This window comes from Protopterus annectens, chromosome 3.part0, assembly GCF_019279795.1.
Source record: "Protopterus annectens isolate FY-2018-M chromosome 3.part0, PAN1.0, whole genome shotgun sequence".
NCBI lineage: Eukaryota > Metazoa > Chordata > Ceratodontiformes > Protopteridae > Protopterus > Protopterus annectens.
The window spans coordinates 8,477,679-8,498,370 of NC_056731.1; the positions used below are offsets into that span (position 1 = coordinate 8,477,679).

The following is a 20,692-nucleotide window of genomic DNA, read 5'->3' on the forward strand; positions in this document are numbered from 1 at the left end:
TAAGAGGGGACAGGAGGGAGGGAAACCCCGACTGCAACAGTGAAGACACTCTAACATCTACATTTATGGTAGGTGTACACAACTGTACTATGTTCATCGTGTTTCACTGTTGCAGTCATGACTGTAGGGTAGAATCCCAAAGCTGAAAGAAAGGGAGGTGGTCATAAAGAAGAAGGGGCGGCTAAAAGGCCCTGCAAGACTGCAGAGGCAAAGCCTGCCCTAGACTTAGAGTAGAGAGGTAGATTGTAGTGCTTAGAAAAAGTATGCACTGAACTCCAAGTTGCAGCTTCCAAAATGTCTTTGGTAGGAACTCCCCTGAGGAAGGCCGCAGAAGTGGCAGCAGCTCTGGTGGAATGAGTCCGTATACTCCCTGGGATTTGCTTTCCACGGTGTGAACAAAATCTGATTCCATGAGCAATCCATTTAGAAATGGTCTGTTTAGAAATAGCTTTACCTTGGGAACTTGAAGCATAAGAAACAAACAATTATTCTGATTTTCTGATGTCCTTGATTCTGTTCAGGTAAAAACATAGTTGTCTGTGTACATCCAAGGAATGTAAGATCCTTTCCCCTTTATTTTGAGGAGTGGGGAAAAAGGTTGGCAAGTGGATAGTTTGATTTAAAGCCACTTTGGAAACCACCTTAGGCATGAAGGTAGGATTAGTCCTCAAAGATACCCTGTCTTGATGAAAAATAATATAAGGTTCCACAGCCATAAGAGCTTGTAACTCTGAAACTCTCCTGGCAGAGGTTAGGGCTAACAGGATAGCTGTCTTCCAAGATAAAAACTTGATGTCAGAAGAGGCAGCAGGCTCAAAATGAGGCAAGGTTAGTTTTTCCAAAACATAGTCGAGATCCCAAGCAGGAATGGGAGGAGATCTAGGAGGTCTTAAGTTCTTAGCTCCTCTGAGAAACTGTCTCATGAGCTGGTGGGAAAAGATGGGAGGGTCTGTATTATAATGAGCAGAAATAGCAGAGGCATGTATCTTAATGGAAGAGAAAGAGAGACCCTTATGTAAGAGATCTGTCAGGTAAAGTAAAATTAAAGTAATGTTAGGAAGAAGAGGATCAGAATCCTGAGCCTGCATCCAGGAACAAAATCTTTTCCATTTTCCTGCATAAGATTTTCTAGTGCTAGGACGTCTGGCTTCTAAAATGACATCCATAACCTGCTTGGGTAGGAAAGAAGAAGAAATCAAAGGCCCTGGATTAACCAGGCCGCCAGGCTGAGAGTTCTGACATGAGAGTGTAGAACCTGACCCTGATGTTGGGACAGAAGGTTCGGAGACTGAGGTAAAACCCAAGGGGGCTCCAGACATATGTTTTTTTAGAGTTGGATACCAAAACTGCAGAGGCCAATTTGGAGCCAGCAAGATTATCATCTTGGGCTTGTCCTGTTTTATCTTCAATAAAACCCATGGAAGAATAGGAAGAGGTGTAAAGGCATATCCCTAGAGGTTCCTCCAACTGAATGACAGGGCATCCACTTTCCAAGCTTCTCTGTGGAAAGTCCTGGTGCAAAAATTCTGTAGTTGATGATTGAGATGGGATGCAAAGAGGTCTATGTGAGGACATCCCCAGACTGTTATCATCCTGAATATTTTGGTGTCCAGCATCCACTCGTGTGGATCCGAAAGGTTTCTGCTCAGACTGTCTGCCAGGAAGTTTCGTTTCCCTGGTAGAAACTGAGCTTGAAGATCCAGATTACAAGCTTGAGCTGTGTTCCATAGATCCATGGCTAGTCTGCAAAGGGGGTAGGGAATGAGATCCCCCTTGCTTGTTTAAGTACCACAACTGTGGTGTTGTCCGTCCGTATTAGTAGTTGTCCTAGTTGTAAGAGATTCCTGAAGGCCAATAGAGCTTTCTGAACAGCTAACATTTCCTTTAAGTTGATATGCAGGTGCTTCTGATCCTTTGTCCAAAGGCCCTGCAGACAATTGCTCTGAAAATGGGCTCCCCAAGCATAATCCGAGGCGTCTGTGGTTAGAATCGGAGTGGCAGGAGGCAGACGGAAGGGTTTCCCTTTGTTTAGAGCACATGCCCTGGACCACCAAAGAAATTCCTTTTGAAGGCAAGGAAGGACGGAGATCAGTATGTCTAAACTGTGGCAATGCTGAGACCATACACTTTTTAGGTACCACTGTATTTTCCTCATGTGTAGTCTTGCATATGGTACGAGAAGGATGCAGGAGGCCATGTAACCCAAAGCCTGCAGGAATTTCCTTGCAGCTAGTGGAGTTAGAGTTGCCAAGGTTCTGAAAGTTGAAGCCAGCTGTAATTGTTTTTCGGATGTCAGAAATGCCATCTGGGTTGTGGTGTTTAGAAGTGCACCCAGAAAAGTTATCTGTTGTGATGGTGTCAAATTTGACTTTATGTTTACAGAGAATCCCAGGAACTTGAGGAGGTTCTGTACAAAGTCTAGATGCTGGAGTAAAACATCCTTGCTGTCTGCCTGAATTAGACAATCGTCCAGATAAGGGTAAATTTGAATTCCCTTGAGTCTGCAGTAAGCTACTACTGGAGCCAGGCATTTGGTGAAGACCCTGGGCGCAGTAGACAATCCAAAGGGCAGCGCAGAGAATTGAAAGTGCCTCGATCCGGCCTTGAACCTGAGGTATTTTCTGCGATCCTGCCTGATTGGAATGTGTAAATATGCCTCCTTTAAATCCAAAGTTACCATCCATGCATCTTTGGACAGCATAGGAAGTAGCTGCTGTAGATTAAGCATCTTGAATTTTGGAATCTCTAGAAAGGTGTTCAAAACCGACAGATCCAGAATGGGTCTCCATGAGTTTTGCTTCCTTGGGACTAGAAAGAGCCTTGAGTAAAAACCTTTTCCCATCTCTGAAAGTGGAACCAGTCCTATGGCATTCATAGCCAAAAGAGCTTCCACCTGGTTTAAGGCCTCTGCCCATTGATGTTTTGGAAGGTCTGGCCATCCGCTTGGCCTTGGCAAGGTATGAAAATGGAATTTGTAACCTCTTAAAACCACATCCAAAACCCACTTGTCTTGGGTTATTTGAGTCCAATTTTGATAAAAAAGAAAGAGTTTTCCTCCGAGAGGGGCTTCCAGGCAAGAAGTTCCTGTAGCCCAACAGAGGGAGTCATTGAGTTTGTTTCCTTTGAGTTTGTGACCTGCCCTCTCCTCCCCTAGGGGTGGAAGCAGTCCACTGTCTTGGTCTATAAGAAGCTTGTGTTTGAGGCCTTCCTCTGGAGCGTCTATATCTACCCCTCTGAGGCCTGTCTGAAGTGGGAAAGGACCAATTTTCTGAAGGCCAATTCCTGCTAAATCTAGGTGGCTGTACTTGTAAGAAATCTTTAACTGTTTGCATGGATTTTGCCTTATCCTCCATCTTTTTTATCACCTCTTCAGCTTTTGATCCAAACAAAACATTATGCTGAACAGGAGCATCCAATAATTTAGCCTTTACTTGTTCAGGCAAATTTTGTTCCTTTAGCCATGCATGCCTTCTAATGACTGTGCCAGAGGCCGCAGCCCTACAAGAAGCCTCCAAGGCATCAAATCCACAGTGTAAACCATGCTTCCCAACTTGTTCAGTGGCATGCAATAAGTCATGTAATTCCTTATCTGCACAGGCAGAAATGGAAGTAAGCTTTTGTTTTAAAACAGACAAGAGAAATTGCTGGTATTTTAACATATGAAACTGACAATTTAAAGCCCTAATGGACAAAGTAGCAGAAGTGTACCCCTTTTTGCCCCATCTTTCTAAGGATCGAGAATCCTTTTCAGTAGGAATGGGATGTTTGGAAGAAGCGGCCTTAACTCCCTTAAGACCCTGAGAAATGGTTTCAGGGTCAGCAGAAGGGTTCTTGTATAAAAACTGATGGGAATCAGGAACCCTGTAATATCTATCAGGCTTAACAGGAGCAGGAGGACAAGAGTCAGGGGTTAAGTTAGCTTCTGAAAAGGCATCATCCACAATATCCAAAACAGGAGGAATAGCCAGGGGTCTATGTTGGGGAAGAAGAAGAAAATCCCTCAGTCTTTTCTTAGATTCCGAATACTCCTGTCCTTCCCAGTCGAAATGTTCCCTCATTTCATGCAGTTTCCCCAAAAGAGAAATACTCAGGGGGAGAAGCTGAAGGAATGGATTCTTCAGCATCAGAATCCTCATAAGGAGGGAAAGAATATTCCTGATCAGAAGAAGAAACTGAGGAAACAGAAGCCTGATCAGAAGAATCGTAATAAACATCCTGCCTTGGCCTTTTATCTGGAGGGGGATGTGAACCCCTAATCATAGTAAGTAAATCCTCCGCCATCTTGAGTAACTGTTCTGTGACTTGGGAGCCGGTTCAGAAGAGGCCTGTGTTGTAGTCTTTGATTTAGAAGGAGTCTTTGGCTTTGCCTTTATTAGAAGCTGAGTAGGCCTGAAAACCACTTCGGAAGCCGGTACCTGCACAGCGGCTCTGGACCCATCCGAAGGAGCATTGTCCGAAGGTCCTGCAATAGAAATATTTAAAGGCCTGGTTGGCTCCTCATGAGAGTCCGTTTCGGCCGTCTGTTCTGAAATGGCCGATGACAGGGGCTGCAAAAGCGCCTCACTGATGACGGCCGAACCTGAAGCTGGCTCCGCTTGTGCGCTATCATCAGATTTGGACCTCGGAGGCCTGTCTTTATCCTTGCGACGTTTGTGAACTCCGGTAGCCGGAACCGTATCAGACGACATTTTGTAGTTAAAGCGCCTACCGAAGTAATGAAAAGCAAAATCGTACCTTCGCTTAATTGCACGTTGATTGAATCTAGCACAAAACAGACAGCTAGCTACGTCGTGGTCAGGGCCTAAGCAAGGAATACAGTAAGAATGAAAATCCTTATGAGGCATTTGCTTCCCACATGAAATACAATTATTAACTTTTTCTGACATCGGAGTGGAGCAAGAAAAAAGTTTCCACAACAGGGTACTTAGCTTTGTGTGAAGAAGAAAATCTTCGGACCGAAGTACATCAGGAAAAAATCGTCAGGAGTCAGCCGGCCGGCACTTGCGAACTGCTATCACCGCACGGCAAGAAAGACTAGAGAAGATGGCGTCGGCTGTCAGCTTTGTACTCCTGACGCTCTGACGTCAGGGAGCGTGGTTGAACAGCCGATGCCGGACCCAGACTTTGGGATTCTGGCCAACCGAGGGCTGCCTGCCGGCAGGGGAGAACCCTACAGTCATGACTGCAACAGTGAAACACGATGAACATGTATATACTTTCTTTCCCTTCTGTCTAATGCTCTGGAATCTGTCAGAGGGAATTGGATTTTTTGCTGATGAGGCCTTAATCCCTTTGGGTCCCTGAGAAATAGTTTCAGGGTCAGCAGAAGGGTTTTTATACAGAAATTTGAGAAAGTCAGGGACTCTGTAATATCTATCAGGTTTGACTGGGGCTGGAGGTAAGGAGTCGGGGGTTTAAGCTGGATTCAGTGTACACATCATCCACAATATCTAACAGTGGCGGAATAGCCAGGGGTCTGTGTTGAGGCAATAAAAGGAAGTCTCTGAGCCTTTTCTTGAATTCTGAGTAATCCTGGCCTTCCCAATGGAAATGCTCCCTCATGGTATGTAAGGTCTCCCCCCAAAGGGGTAGTCCTCAGGCGGAGAGGCTGATGGAATTGATTCCTCAGCATCAGAATCCTCATAAGGGGGTAAAGAATATCCTAGGTCTGAGGATGAATCTGAAGAAATGGACACATGGTCGGAAGATTCATAGTCTGCATTCTGTCTGAGCCTTTTATCAGGAGGGGGAGGGGGATGGGACCCCCCCCCCCCGATCAGGGTGATTAGGTCTTCGGCCATTTTGAGCATTTGTTTCTTAGGCATGGAAGCCTGTCCTGGAGAACGCTCTATCAGTTTCTTTGTTTTTAAGGGAGCCTTAGATTTAGCAGAGGGTTTAATGGTTAACTGGGTAGGTCTGAAGACACCCTCTGAAGCTGTGGATTGCTCAGCTACTTCGGTTCCCTCAGAAGGGTTAGTTTCGGTAGGCTGAAAACCTAGAGCATTCGAAGGCCCAGCCAGCTCCACGTGGGAGTCGGAGGCGGTCTGTGGTTCTGTGGAAGCGGTCGTCAGGGGCTGCGTAGGCACCTCGCTGAGAACCGGCGACCGGCCTAGAAGAGGCCTAGTCATCAGTTTTGGGCCTCGGATGCCTGTCCTTGTCTTTGCGCTTTTTATGTATTCCGGTCATCGGAAGTTCCGACGGCATGGTGTAATTGAATTTTCTGCCAAAATAATGTCAGGCAAAATCAAACAGACGTTTAACAGTGTGCTTGTTAAACCTAGCACAAAACAGACAACCAGTGACGTCGTGGTCTGGGCCTAGGCATGGAATACAATAGGAGTGGAAATGCTTATGAGGTATTTCCTTCCCACAAGAAATACAGTTATTAACTTTTACTGACATCGGTCCGAGGCAAGAAAAAGTTTCCCCCACGGGGTACTTAGCTTTGTAGACTACTTCAGTTCTGGATTCGGAATGAAAATCTCAGGAGTCGGCTGACCGGCACTTGCAAACTGCTTCTGCTTCGGGCACCGCGTGGCAAGAAAGACTATAGAAAATGGCGTCGGCTGCAACTTGTATACCCCTGTTGCACTGACGTCAGGGAGGAGGCAACAGCAACCGACGCCGGACCAAGACTTTGGAACTCAGGCCGACTGGGGAACCGCCTGACGGCAAGATAACCCAAGTGTAATGACTGCAGCAGTGTAACATGATGAACATCTAAAGGCAACTCTGCTTCTGGAGGTCAAATCCAACTTGTAATGAGCAAGAGGTATGAGCACTGCACCAAGGGGCTGCAGCACAAATCAGCAATAGAAGCTCTAAACCAAAACATAGATGAAGTAGCCATGGATCTAGTGGAGTCAGCCTTCGGAGGTCTGGGCCAAAACAGACCTCACTGACTGCAAATGAATGATGTTCATTGGTAGGCTTCTAGGGCCTATATAAGCCTAGCCAAAAGGTACCCTGGCTTTCACCACCCAAGAAAATCATTTTCCTGTGCCCCTGTTGAGCAGAGCCACAGAAGTGATGCCCAGGGTGAATTTCTTATCTCCCATCCAATCATCAAGATTTTTCTTGAAGAGTGCTAATGAGGAGCTTTATTTGATATATAAATAGGTTGTTTGTTCCAGAGTATGGGAAGTCTCTGGGATAGGAATCTATCCTTTCAGCATGTTCCGTTTATGGTTTAGGTCCGTAGAGCGTGTAGCTCGGAGGGATTGGGATTTCCTTAAGTGGAGCATGTCCAACAGATTTGGGTTTGACATAGCTTTGTATATTAGGCAGAGATCGCCTCTGAGTAGGCGATATGCGATGGAGTAAAGCTGGAGTTGTTTGAGACAGTCTGCATAGGGCATCTGTTTGAGGCCGGTAATCCTCTTTGTGAGGTATTTCTGCGGCCTTTCCAGTTGTTGTAGATGTCTTGTGACGTACGTACCAAAAGGGGCATTGTACTCTATAATAGGTCTGAGTGACGAGTAGAGCGGGACAATGACCTCTTTTTTCCTGGATGAGAAACCTTTTGTGATGAGGTGTGCCACATAGGATTTCCTGACTACTGTGGCGATGTGATCATCCAAGAAGAGAATACAGTCCACCTGTGTCCCAAGGTCTCTTATCACACTTTCAGTGTTAAGTAGACTACCGCCTATGTGGTAGCTCATGGGTACAGTTTTTACCAAAAGGGATGACAATGCACTTTTTGGCATTGAGCTTGAGGCCATGGCTTTGACACCAGGCATCTGTCTCAGGGAGGCCCTTTTCTAGAATGTTCATATCGTTAGGAGTTTTGATTATGACTCCCAGTTTGCAGTCATCTGCGAACTTCATTAGCCAAAGACCTTCTGTCTTAGGCTGCACTTCAGAGAAGTAGATAAACAGGAGAGGACCCAAGACTGAACCCTGTGGTACTCCACTTGTCATGGGTCTGAAGTTGGATTTAGAGTCTGCTACTTTCACAATGTGGGTTCTGTCAGTGAGCCAGTTGGCAACCCATCTTCTGACATAGGGATTTGTACCTAGTTTAGTGAGTTTATCTATACTTCCAGAGTGGAGGATGGTGTCGAAAGCCTTGGCGAGATCTAGATAGGCTGCGTGAACCACCTTACCCTCATCTACGGCTTTGGTGACAGTTTCAAAGTAGTCTATCAAGTTTAGCAGACATGATCTGCCTTTTCCAAACTCGAACTGGGTGGGGTCCAGAGTCTGGAGATTACCAATGTCATTGTTTATAAGTTCCATGATGATACATTTCATAGCCTTGCAGACCAGGCTAGTCAGGCTAATGGGGCTGTAGTTCCCGGGGTCCGTGGTGGCTCCCCCTTTGTGGAGTGGGATAACCATCGCTGTGCACCAATCAGTGGGAACAAAGCCTGAGGTGAGGCTATGATTGAACATGATACTTGGGTGGGGTGTCAGCACATTCTGCAGTTCGTGTAGAACGCAGCCTGGAATGTTGTCAGGTCCCATGGATGCTGTGTTCTTGGCTTTGGAGAGTGTGTTTTTTTACCTGTGCAGCCGTGATTACAGGAAAGTACAGTTGTTTACATTAACCATAAATGTAGATGTTAGAGTGTATTCACTGTTGCAGTCATTACATTTGGGTTATCTGCTTGCAGGTAGCCCTCAGTCAGCCTGATTAACAAAGTCTTGGGTCCTGCATCGATTGCTGTCCCTTCTTCCATGACGTCAGGTCGTCAGGGGTATAAAACATGCAGCAGACGCCATTACATCAGTTTTTCTTGTCCCAGATGTCAGGTGTGCCCCTAATGGGAAGCAATTAAACATAAAAGCACAAAGATATACCTCCAACAAAAAAGCAAATACACTAAAAAGGCTTTTAAGCATAGCAAATGAAAGTAGAGGTATAGCCAAAAGAAGTTAGGGGGCTGGAGGGAGGGTAACCAGGACTGCAACAGTGAATACACTTGAACATCTACATTTATTGTAAGTGTACACAACTGTACTACGTTCTTTGTGTTTCACTGTTACATAGGTTCATAGGTTAGTACTAAGCTAACTGCCCATGCAAGCCATTTTAAGCCTAGCCAATTATCCCTTGTGAGACTCAAACCCTGCACCTTGTGTTTGTCAGGCAAACACCTTAACCATTAGGCCACCCTCCCAAACAGTCATTACATTTGGGTAGATTCCCAAAGCTATGGTTGGGAGGAGGAATTTAGATAGCATTAGAGCCAGCTATAAGGCTCTGCAAGACTGCAGTGGCAAAGCCAGCTCTGGATTTAGAGAAAATTGGCAAATGATAATGCTTGGTGAAAGTATGTACAGAACTCCAGGTAGCAGCTTCTAGGATGTCCCCGGTAGGGACGCCTCTGAGAAAGGCTGTAAAGGTAGATGCAGCCCTGGTGGAGTGAGGTCTGATTTCCCTGGAGGATAGGTTTTCCATGGTACTTATAGCAGAAATGAATGCAATGGCTTATCCATTTAGAAATGATTTGCTTTGAAATAGCCTTCCCCTCTGCCCCTGCAGCAAATGCCACCAGCAGTTCAGATTTCCTTTGAGGTTTAGTCCTGTCCAAGTAGAATCTAAGTTGTCTGTGCACATCTAAGGAATGCAGTATCCTTTCCCCTTTATTCTGTGGATTGGGAAAGAAGGCTGACAAATGAATGGACTGATTAAGAGCCACACTGGATACCACCTTGAGCATGAAGGATGGATTAGTTCTGAGGGGCACCCTGTCCGCATAAAAGATGATGAAAGGCTCCACTGCCATAAGAGCCTGTAATTCAGATACCCTTCTAGCTGAAGTGATTGTTAAAAGGAAAGCTGTTTTCCAAGAAAGAAATTTAAGTCTACAGTAGCAGCTGGCTGGAAAGGAGGTACAGTGAGTTTCTCCAAGACAAAGTTATGGTGCCAGGCTGGGGTTGGGGCTCTCCTGGGGGGTCTCAAATTTTTGGCCCCTCTGAGGAACTGCTTGAGCAGTGAATGAAAGAAGAGGTGAGGTTCTGTGTTATAATGAGCTGAAATGGCTGAGGTGTGGATTTTAATGGAGAAAAAAGACAGGCCCTTGTGAAGCATCTCAGTTAAGTATTGTAAAATCTGAGGTAAATTGGGCGAAGCTGTGCTCATTCCTTGAGCTTGGTTCCAGGCACAGAATAGTTTCCATTTTTCAGCATAATATTTTCTAGTACTAGGCCTCCTTGCCTCTAAAATGATATACATCACAGGCTTGCTGAAGGATGGTAAAGGAGAGATTAAGTAATTAACCAGGCTGCAAGGTTCAGTGTTGGAAGCCAAGGGTGCAGAATCTGGTTCTCCTGCTGAGACAGCAGGGAAGGAGTCTGAGGCAGATGCCATGGAGATAACCGTGACACTGCGCAGGAGGGGATACCAGTGTTGGCGCGGCCAGTCTGGAGCAATCAAAATCATCCTTGGTTTGTCCTGTTTGATTTTTAGTAGTACTTTGGAAAGCAGAGGCGGAGGGGGGGGGGCATAGACTGATAGGTTTTTCCAGCTGAAGGACAGAGAATCCACTTTCCAGGCTTGTTTGTGGGGAGTCCTTGTGCAGAATTTGTCCAATTGGTAGTTCTGGGGAGAGGCAAACAGGTCTATATCTGGGATCCCCCCCATTTGCTTGTCAACATGTTGAAAATCCTTGGTTCCAGTTTCCATTTGTGTGGGTCCATGAGGTTTCTGCTTAGTCCGTCTGCCAGTGTATTTAATTTTCCTGGCAGGAATTGAGCTTGTAGGTGCACTTGGTAGCTCATGGCTGTGTTCCACAATGCCATGGCTAGTCTGCAGAGGGGGTAAGAATGTGTACCCCCCTGCTTGTTTATGTACCACATAACAAGGGTGTTGTCAGTCTTTGCCATTAGTTGTCCTGGAAGAATGTGGTCCTTGAAGGCTGTCAGAGCATTCTGTACAGCTAACATTTCTTTTCGATTGATATGCAGGTGCATTTGACTTGGGTTCCATTTGCTCTGAATGTACTTCCCTGCCAGGTGAGCCCCCCATGCATAGTCTGATGCATCTGTTAGGGTTTGTGCGGCGGGGGTGGTGTGAAAGGTAGTCCCTTGTTTTGGTGGCAGGCCTCTGCCCACCAAAGGAACTCTAGGCGTAGGCAAGGTATGATAGGAATCATTGTTTCTAGGTCTTGAGAATGTTGACACCATAGGCTTTTTAGATATCATGCAGTCTTGCATATGGAATTAGAAGAATGCAGGAGGACATGAATCCCAAGGCTTGCAGCACTTGTCTTGCAGACAGCAGGGTTTTTGTGGCCACTTGTTTGAAGTACGTTGTCAAATGTATTTGCTTTTCTGGCATGAGGTAAGCCATCTGGAAAGTTGTAGTCAAGCTTGCTCCCAGGAATATAATTTGTTGACAGGGTACCAGGTGTGAGTTCTTTTCGTTTATGGTGTATCCCAGACAAGTTAGAACCCTTTTTACAAAGGCCAGATGATTCAAAAGTTTGTCCTGGCTTTCAGCCTGAATTAGACAATCGTCCAGGTATGGGTATATTTGAATATTTCTTTGCCTGCAAAATGCAATAACTGGAGCTAGGCACTTTGTGAATACCCTGGGCGCAGTAGATAAGCCAATGGGCAGTGTAGAGAACTGATAATGCGTGTAGCCTGCTTTGAAACGTAGGTATCTTCTGCAAGATTCCCCGATTGGGGATGTGCAAGTATGCTTCTTTTAAATCTAGTGTTGCCAACCAGGCATCTTTGCCTAGCAAAGGAAGTAATTGGAGAAGAGTCAGCATCTTGAATTTTGGAATCTCTGAAAAGGTGTTTAGAGTAGTCAGGTTCAGGATAGGATGCCATGAATGGTCTTTTCTGGGTACCAGGAAACGTCTCGAGTAGAAACCTTGTCCCTTTTCCTCTTCTGGTACCAGCTGAATAGCCTCCATGCTTAAGAGAGAAAGTACTTGTTTTTGGGCCTCTGTCCACTGATTTGGGGGTAGGTCCGGCCACCCACTTGGTGTTGGCAACATGTGGAAGTGAAATCTGTATCACTGGGACACTATATTCAAAACCCATTTGTCCTGAGTAATGAGTTCCCAATTCTTTGCATGAAGAGCAATCTTTCCCCCCAAAGGGGCAGTCAGTTGATAAGTGCTTGGAAATTTTAAAAGGAAGTCATTGAGACAGTTTACCATAGGAGGGAGTCTTATTATTCCCAGACTTGGAAGTGTAGGTCCCCCACTGCTTAGTTCTGCGAGTCCCCTGGGACTGAAACCTGGGATTTTTGCTGTGTCTGGGTTTGGCATAAGACCTGGAAGGGGCTGGAAAGGACCAATTCTTAGAGGGCCAGTGCCTACAAAATCTAGGAGGCTGAACTTGTAAAAAAAAAATATTTAACAGTTTGCATAGATTTAGCTTTATCTTCCATATTTTTAAGAACTTCCTCAGCCTTGTTGCCAAACAGACGATCCTGATTTAAAGGAGCATCCAAAAATTTAGCTTTAACATGATCAGGCAAATATTGCTCCTTAAGCCAAGCATGCCTTCTGAGCACAGACACAGTAACAGCAGCCCTGCAAGAGGCCTCTAATTCAAACCACATTGCAAAGTATGTTTTCCAACTTGTTCGGCAGAATGCATTAAATCCTATAATTCTTTATTTTCCACACAGTCAGGAATCAACATAATTTTCTGTTTAAGCAGTCCAATAACATGTTGCTGATATTTTAACATATGAAACTGGCAGTTTAAAGCCCTAATGGCCAAGGCTGCAGAAGTGTAAACCTTCTTACCTCATCTATCCAGTGCCCTGGAGTCTTATCTGAAGGCGTAGGATTTTTAGCAGTAGAAGCCTTAATGCCCTTGAGCCCCTAGTCTCCGGATCTGCAATAGGATTTTTGAAAAGGAACTTGTGGGACTCAGGGACCCTGTAGTATCTGTTAGGTTTTCTGGGAGCAGGAGGCAGGGAATCAGGGGCCAAACTAGATTCCGAGAAAGCATCATCAACAATGTCTAGTACAGGAGGAATAGCTAAAGGCCTATGCTGAGGTAGGAGAAGAAAATCCCTAAGCTTCTTTTTTGAATCAGAAAAATCCTGGCTTTTCCAGTGGAAATGGTCCCTTAAAGTATGTAAGGTTTCCCCAAAAGAAAAATCCTCAGGAGGGGAAGCAGAGGGAATAGAGTTCTCTGCATCAGAATACTCATAAATAGGTAAGGGCAAATCCAGATCATCAGAAGAGTCAGAAAAAAACAGAATCCTGATCAGAAGATTCATAATCAACTTCAGTCCTAGGCCTCTTAGAGGGGGGGGGGGGGTTGGTACCTCCAATTAGAGTTATTAAATCTTCAGCCATTCTTATCATTTGTTTGTTGGGCCTAGAGGCCTGAGCATGTGGCCTGGGCGTCGTTTTTTTTAGACATGGATCGAGATTTAGGCCTAAGTAAAGGAGGCGTGTGTTTAATATGCAAGCCTGTAGGCCTGAATACACCCTCAGAAGCCAGTGCCTGCACAGCGGTTCCGGACCCATCCTAGGTAGAGACATCCACGGGTTCCATAGTTAAAGCATCTCACGGCATACCGGACTCCGAATGGGTCACAGTAGAGGCCTGCGAATCAGAAGTAGCAGGTATCAGGGGCTGCGAAAGCGCCTCACTGAGTACCGGCGAACTGGCAACTGGCTTAGGAGAAACATCGTCGGCAGTTTTGGACCTCGGCGGCCTGTCTCTGTCTATCTTTGTGTTTTTTCGGAATCCCGGTAGCAGATGGCTAACCAATGACATTTCTGGATAATTAAACAGAGAACTGAAATATTTAGAGGCGAAAATATACAGACGACGGATACTGCACTGATTAAATAAAGCACAAAACCGACAGCAAGGTACATTGTGGTCAGGGCCTAGGCAAGGAATACAGTACGAATGAAAATCTTTATGAGGTATTTGCTTTCCACAAGTAATGCAATTATTAATTTTTACTGACATCGGTAAGGAGCAAGAAAAAGTTTCCCCAATGGGGTACATAGCTTTAGTTGAAGACTTCGGTTCTGAAACTCGAAAATGAAAATTTCAGAAGTCGGCTGAACTGCTTCTGCTTTGGGCACAGCACGGCAAGAAAGACTGATGTAATGGCGTCGGCTGCATGTTTTATACCCCTGACGTCATGGAAGAAGGGACAGCAACTGACGCAGGACCAAAGACTTTGTTGATCAGGCCGACTGAGGGCTACCTTCATGCAGATAATCCAAATGTAATGACTGCAACAGTAAAACACGAAGAACATCTTTGCATTCTTCCGGTACAGAGATGGGCCCTTTAGGGGATGAGAGGGTGGGTAAAGTTAGCACTGAACCCATCTGCCAGGATGTTGGCAATATCAGTTGGCTCTGTATATTTAGTGTCATTGTGCTGTAACTCAGAGCAGATCTGAGTGTTGCTATTGAAATTCTTGACATAGCTATAGAATGCTTTGTGGTTGTCTTATGAATCAGTGGCGATTTTGTTTTCATAACTAGCTTTGGAGGATTTTATGAGGGATCTCAGCTTCTTACTGAGGTTGACCAGGGAGTTCCTCCAATCATGGGATTTTACTCTTTTTTTGCAACAGTTTCTTTCTTCTGTTGTACAGTTTATGGCAGGGGACCACCACATTGGCTTCCCTTTTTTGGAGGATAGCATCTTGGTTCCGTTAGGGATTGCGTGATCCATGCACTCGTGTAAGTGCTTATAAAGTACATTTGTGTAGGATTCAGCAGTCATACCTCTATTGTCCATCAGCATGGGTGTCGTGAAGTGTGCAATCCGTTAACTACTTTGCTAAGGTAACTTTGGAGACTGATTTTCCTAACCTGTTGTAGGCAAAAGAAAGAAACAACTGATCTGTTTTTCTAAAATCCTTTGTCCCATAGAGAGACAAACAGAGCTGCCTGTGCACATCTAAGAGACTGAGGATGTATTCACCTTTGTTAGAAAAATTTGGGAAGAAAACAGGTAAGTTGATGACTTGACTGATGTTAGTCTCTGAGGATGCTTTGGGCAGAAGGGAAAGATTAGTACATAATGAAACTATCTTTGCGGGAAACCAAGTAAGAGAATTCTGAGACGAGTGCTTGGAGCTCAGAAACTCACCTTGCTGAAGTAATGGCCACTAGAAAAACAGTTTCCAAGAAATAAACTTACGATCCAACTTGGCTGAAAGCTCAACTGGAGTCAGAGTCAAAGTCTATTGTAACAGAGTAAAATCCCAGGTTGTAGTAGGGTCCTTAAGTGGAGGCCTAAACAAAACAGTACCTGTAAGGAATGCCTTGCACAGTTTGGAAGAAGCTAGTAGGGGAAGTATTATAGCCAGTATGGTAATTTGAAATGGCTGCTAACTGAATTTTAATAGTGGAAAAACTAGCCTCTTCTTGAAAAACTGAAGCACAGAAATCTAATGTAGTAGGAATAGGTGCAGTAAAAGGGTCCAATGCTCTCTGATGGGCTCAATAAGAAAATCTTTACCATTTACTCTTGTAAATTTTTCTAGAGGAGTCTTTTTGGGCTGATATCAGTATCCGGCAAACTGGGGAGGAAAGCCTGGGCTGGCTAACCATTAATGTAATTGGAGAAACCATGCAGTCAACTTGAAGCCTGCAATGTCCAGATGCGTTATCCTAGAGGGATGAAATATTAGATCCAGACTGAGATCCACAATCCAAGGTAGATGTAGAAGATGAAACCACAAGAAGGGAACACACGCAAGGCCAAAAAGGGGCAATGAAGATAACCTTGCTCTTCAAATGAAGTGCTTTCTGAAGAAATTTGGGGATTACTGGTAAGGGGATAAGCATAAAGGAGACTGGAGGGCCACACATGGACTATAGCATCACTCAATGACTCCCGCTTGGGGGAGGGGGAATCAGGACAAAGAACTTGCTGCACTTGAAGTTGTGGGGGAGAAGCAAACAGATTGCAGTGACGTTGAACCCATCAATGGAAAATATTCGCTGCCACCAAATAGTTGAGACACCACTCGTGAGACATCAGAATGGACCTGCTGAGTTTGTCTACTAGCACAATGGATTTCTCCGGGATGTGCACTGCCATAAGAAAGCGGTTAGAAGAGACCACTCACTGAAATACTCTCACTGCCTCTTGACAAATAACACAGCATCGGGTTCCCACCTGTTTGTTGATGTACCAAACTACTGATATGTTGTCAGTTTGGATAGCAATCATCTCTGAAGGAAGAGAGTCATGAAAGGCCTGCAACCCTAGCAGGACTGCCCTCATCTCCAGCATATTGATATGCAGGTTGGTCTCTTCTGCGGACCATGTGCCTTGAACCATCTGTCTCACAAAACACCTCCAACCCCAGTTGGGAGGAGTCTGTGGTCACCATGGCTACCAGGGATGGAAACAATGTGGCATCCCTGACAAACTTCATTGGACTGTAACCATCAACACAGGGAATTCTTGCAAACCACAGACAGTTTTATCAGACAGGATGGAGGCTGTAGAAGAATTGAACATTGCACAGCTAGAGTCTATTGAAGAACTCGCATAGGGAATCAAGCCTTGCTGGGGGATAAGGATGTGAAAAAATCTCTCTCGCTTGCAATCTTACTGGACTGTACTCTGTTTGATGAAAGAAAGGCCAGTTGACTGGTGTTGTCCAGGTGAGCTCCTATAAACTCCAACACTTGAACAGGTTGTAGATGGGACTTGACATAATTGGATTAAGTAGTTCCTGGCCTTCTCAAGGCGATGTCTGGTTGAGGCACTGAGAAGCCAGTCATCTAGGTAAGGAAACACCCTGAATTTAATCAGTCTCAGGTGAGCTGCTACAACTGCCATACACTTGGTGAACACCCTGGGGGCTGTGGTGAGACCAAAGTGAGGGGCTCTTAATTAGTAATGACCAACCCCCAGCCAAAAATGCAGATATCTCCGGAAGCATCTTTTCATTCTGATGTAATATGATGCATCCTAGAGATGAACAGAGCACAATCAAGACCATTCAGAATTTTGAGTTCTTTATAAACTAACTGAGGTTGCTGAGGTCCAGAACAGGTCTCAAGTCCACTGTTTTTTAGCACTAAAAAAAACCTTGAGTAAGTTCTAAATCCTCTCTAGTCTGGTGGGACCTCTTGGATGACTTTCTAGCAGCCTTTAAATTTCTAGACCGACCATCTCCCATTGTCTGGGACAAACATTGGGAAGCCTTTTTCAATTGAATAATGGGACTTGCAGGAGGAGAATGAAATAACCTCTGGATATAATTTCTTGTATCCAAGTGTCTTTTGTAACTGATGTCCAAGTGTCTGGGTGCAAAGATAAAAGCGTGCCTCGACTGCCTCCAGAGTAGGTCAGTCGGGCAACCCTTCAGGAAGGGTGCATCTGAGAAGGAATCTCAAAATCCATGGTTTTGTGGACCACCACTGCAGCTAGGACCGTCTCTTCCATTGGAACTTCCCCACCTACCACTGGGATAAGTTTACCCTCATGAGATTTACCACCTCTCCCTATGTCAAAGCCACACTTTTCTCTACAGTATGATAAAATTAAGACAACGTAATGAAGTAACTATAATACTGGGATTAAAAGGATACTACACCCATATGTCCACTAGCTACTATAGCTTCCTATCCCATATAACTTTATAATGTACCCCAGTGTCCCTCAGAATATACTAATCATCATCTCAGTTATTATGAAGAATGGTTTAGGTGACTCAAAAAATTGGCTAATTTAAAATCATTTCCATTCTGAAAGCAACAATATTATCAAGAGAAGAATGCAAGGTAATTTTCAAATTATCACTACGGAAGGTAGATCAGAGTTCATTAAAACAATGTAATACAAGGACATAAAACTATAGTATAATATTGCTCAGGGTACTAAACTCAAAACATTACCTTAGGTTTAAACCATCAGGTCAATCATCATTTGATGGCACATGACTCAATGTCCTACGATAGTGAATAAAATATGTGCAGAGAAACAGCCAAACAAAATTAAACTTCAACAAAGATTAATGGCATAATCTCAGAATGTGGCGCTAATGTAGGTTTCTTACCTCTGTTAAGAGTAACCTTCGAAAGCCCAAAGTCCGTAAGTTTAATGTGTCCTTCATTTGAAATAAGCATATTATCTGGCTTCAAGTCCCTACGGATTACGAAAGAAAGATATGCTTAATGCGTGCTACAAAATTATATAAAATAAGATGAGAATTGTTTTCATAAACAGTAATTGCACTTTTATAAACTTTATAAAAATCTTAGCAATGCGGATTTAAATTGTAAATACCATCTAAGTTTGTAATGCAAGGTTTAAAAATGAAGACAATACCCTATTTCCACCTAAAATGAGAAGTTATGTACCTACCATAACGTTCCATGTTAGTTGTCTTCTCTCGCCTTCTTTCTTGCTTGATGGGTTCGGAGCCGATCCTCGGCTCCGACTCGGCACTTTGCTAAGCTCGAGAGTCACTTTTACCAGCTCGAGGCAGCCCCATATCCCATGATGCAAGGCGGTAAGTACCCAGATCTCGTTTGTTGTCTATAGGCAATAACACCTAGCATAAAAAACTTCCCAAAAGGAAGAAAGAAGGCAGAGAAAAAGCCTGAAGGATGGGTTAGGAAGACCAGAACTGTATGGTCTTTTAAGAAGCATTCTTCCATGTAGGGAGAAAAAGGTCTGTCCAGGCCAGGGGGAAGGAGGGAGGGTCGCAAGAAAGAAGGCGAGAGAAGACAACTAACATGGAACGTTATGGTAGATACATAACTTCTCAATGTTAAGTTGTCAATCTCGCCTTCATTCTTGCTTGATGGGACCGCGTCCCTAGCACCTCTATCCTGGGTGGCTCAATGGAACAGACTCTTGAGAACTGTAGAGCCAAAACTGGCTCTATCCCTGGAGGCCAAATCCAATTTGTAATGAGAAACAAAGGTATGAGGAGTGGCCCAAGTGGCTGCTGCACAAATAGTGTCTAATGGAAGTCTAGCCTGAAAGGCTGTGGAAGTGGCTAAGCTTCTGGTTGAATGCGCTTTAGGTTTCGAGCACAGCTGTTTTCCCCTGAACTGATAGATTTCAGAGATGACAGAAGAAAGCCATCTAGATAAGGTCACTTTTGAGGCAGGAAGGCCTTTTTTGTTATCAGCATAAGAAATAAAGAGCTGATCGGATTTTCTGAATTGTTTTGTTCTGTCCAAATAATATCCGAGTTGGCGGTGAACATCAAGATAATGTAATTTTTGTTCCGATCTGTTTGAGTAATTTGGGAAAAATACAGGAAGGTCAACAGACTGATTCAAATTACTCTTTGAGGCAACCTTAGGCAAAAAGGTCGGATTAGTTCTCAAGGATACCCTGTATTTGTGGAAGACCAAATAAGGGGGACGAACAGAGAGAGCATGAAGTTCAGACACTCTCCTAGCCGAAGTAATAGCAACCAGGAAAAGTGTTTTCCATGAAAGAAATTTCAGGGAACATGAAACCGCTGGCTCGAAGGGAGGAAGAATCAAGGATGTCAGCACTAAATTTAAGTCCCATTGAGGAGGACGACTCCTGACTGGAGGTTTCAGGAGAAAGATTCCTTTTAAGAAGGCTCTACAAAGCCTGTGGGACATAATGTTGTGATCTGCGAACCCGACATGAAAGTTCGAGATAGCAGCCAACTGAACTTTGACCGTGGAAGAAGAAGAGCCCGCGTGAAAGATTTCCGCTAAGAAATCCAAAACTGCTTGAACTGGAGCAGTAAAGGGATCAATATTTTTAGCTTTTGCCCAACAAGAAAAGCGTTTCCATTTGCTGGTATAAATCCTTCTAGTAGAGGATTTTAGGGAAGCTACTATGATGTCCCTAACAGGATTAGAGATCATAGGAAGCCTGGCTAAGGAAGGAAGTGGAGCAACCATGCTGTGAGGTTGAGAGAAGGGATAGACCGGTGCAGCTGACCCGATTGGTGAATCAGAAGGTCTGGTACTGGGTCCAGATGCCACGGCTGCACCAAAAGGTGACGATGGAGGAACGGAAACCAAATTTGTCGAGGCCAATAGGGAGCAATGAGAATCATTTTGGCTCTCAAAACGGTGGCTTTCTGGAGAACTTGTGGAATGAGTGGAAAGGGAGGAAAGGCATAAAGAAGTCTCTGGGGCCAATCCTGGGTTAGAGCGTCTCTGGGGGGATGGCCTGGCAGTGGGAAGAGAGAAAAGAAGTCTGGGCATTTGCTGTTTTGGGGAGTAGCAAAAAGATTGCAACATGGGCGGCCCCATTCTAGAAAAATCTCTTCCACTATAGACTGTTTGAGAGACCACTCGTGAGGCATGAGAATCGCTCTGCTCAATCTGTCCGCTAGAATGTTGGTTTTCCCAGGGATATGCGTTGCTACCAGAAACCGATGAGAGGAGATCGCCCATTGCCAAAGTCTGAGAGCTTCTCGACACAAGGGTTAGGACTTGGTTCTGCCCTGTTTGTTGATATACCATACTACAGACATGTTGTCTGTGTGAACTGCAATTGTTCCCAAGGGAAGAAAGTCGTTGAGGGCTTGCAACGTTAAAAGCACTGCTCTCATCTCTAGGACATTTATGTGCAGGTAGTATTCGAATGGTTGCCACGTCCCATGAACCATCCTGCCCTGATAATGACCCCCCCACCCGATCAGGGAGGCGTCCGTAGTGACAGTAGCTGCCGGGGCCGGGGATACAAAGGGTCTGCCTTGGTGAATTTGGGGAGAAGTAATCCACCATGAAAGATGATTCTTGCAAATTTGTATCACCAGGATTTG

General features: G+C 44.7%; 1 protein-coding gene across 1 annotated transcript in view; it reads right to left on the reverse strand.

The window, feature by feature from the left end:
- MASTL (microtubule associated serine/threonine kinase like) overlaps positions 1 to 18,071 on the reverse strand; it is a 1,083,009-nt gene extending 1,064,938 nt beyond the window's left edge. The window contains exon 1 of the mRNA XM_044064547.1: positions 17,981 to 18,071. Within this exon, the coding sequence (XP_043920482.1) occupies positions 17,981 to 18,050 (70 nt within the window). The 5' untranslated portion in view covers positions 18,051 to 18,071. The remainder of the gene's footprint in view (positions 1 to 17,980) is intronic.
- Between the last annotated feature and the right edge of the window lie 2,621 nt (positions 18,072 to 20,692).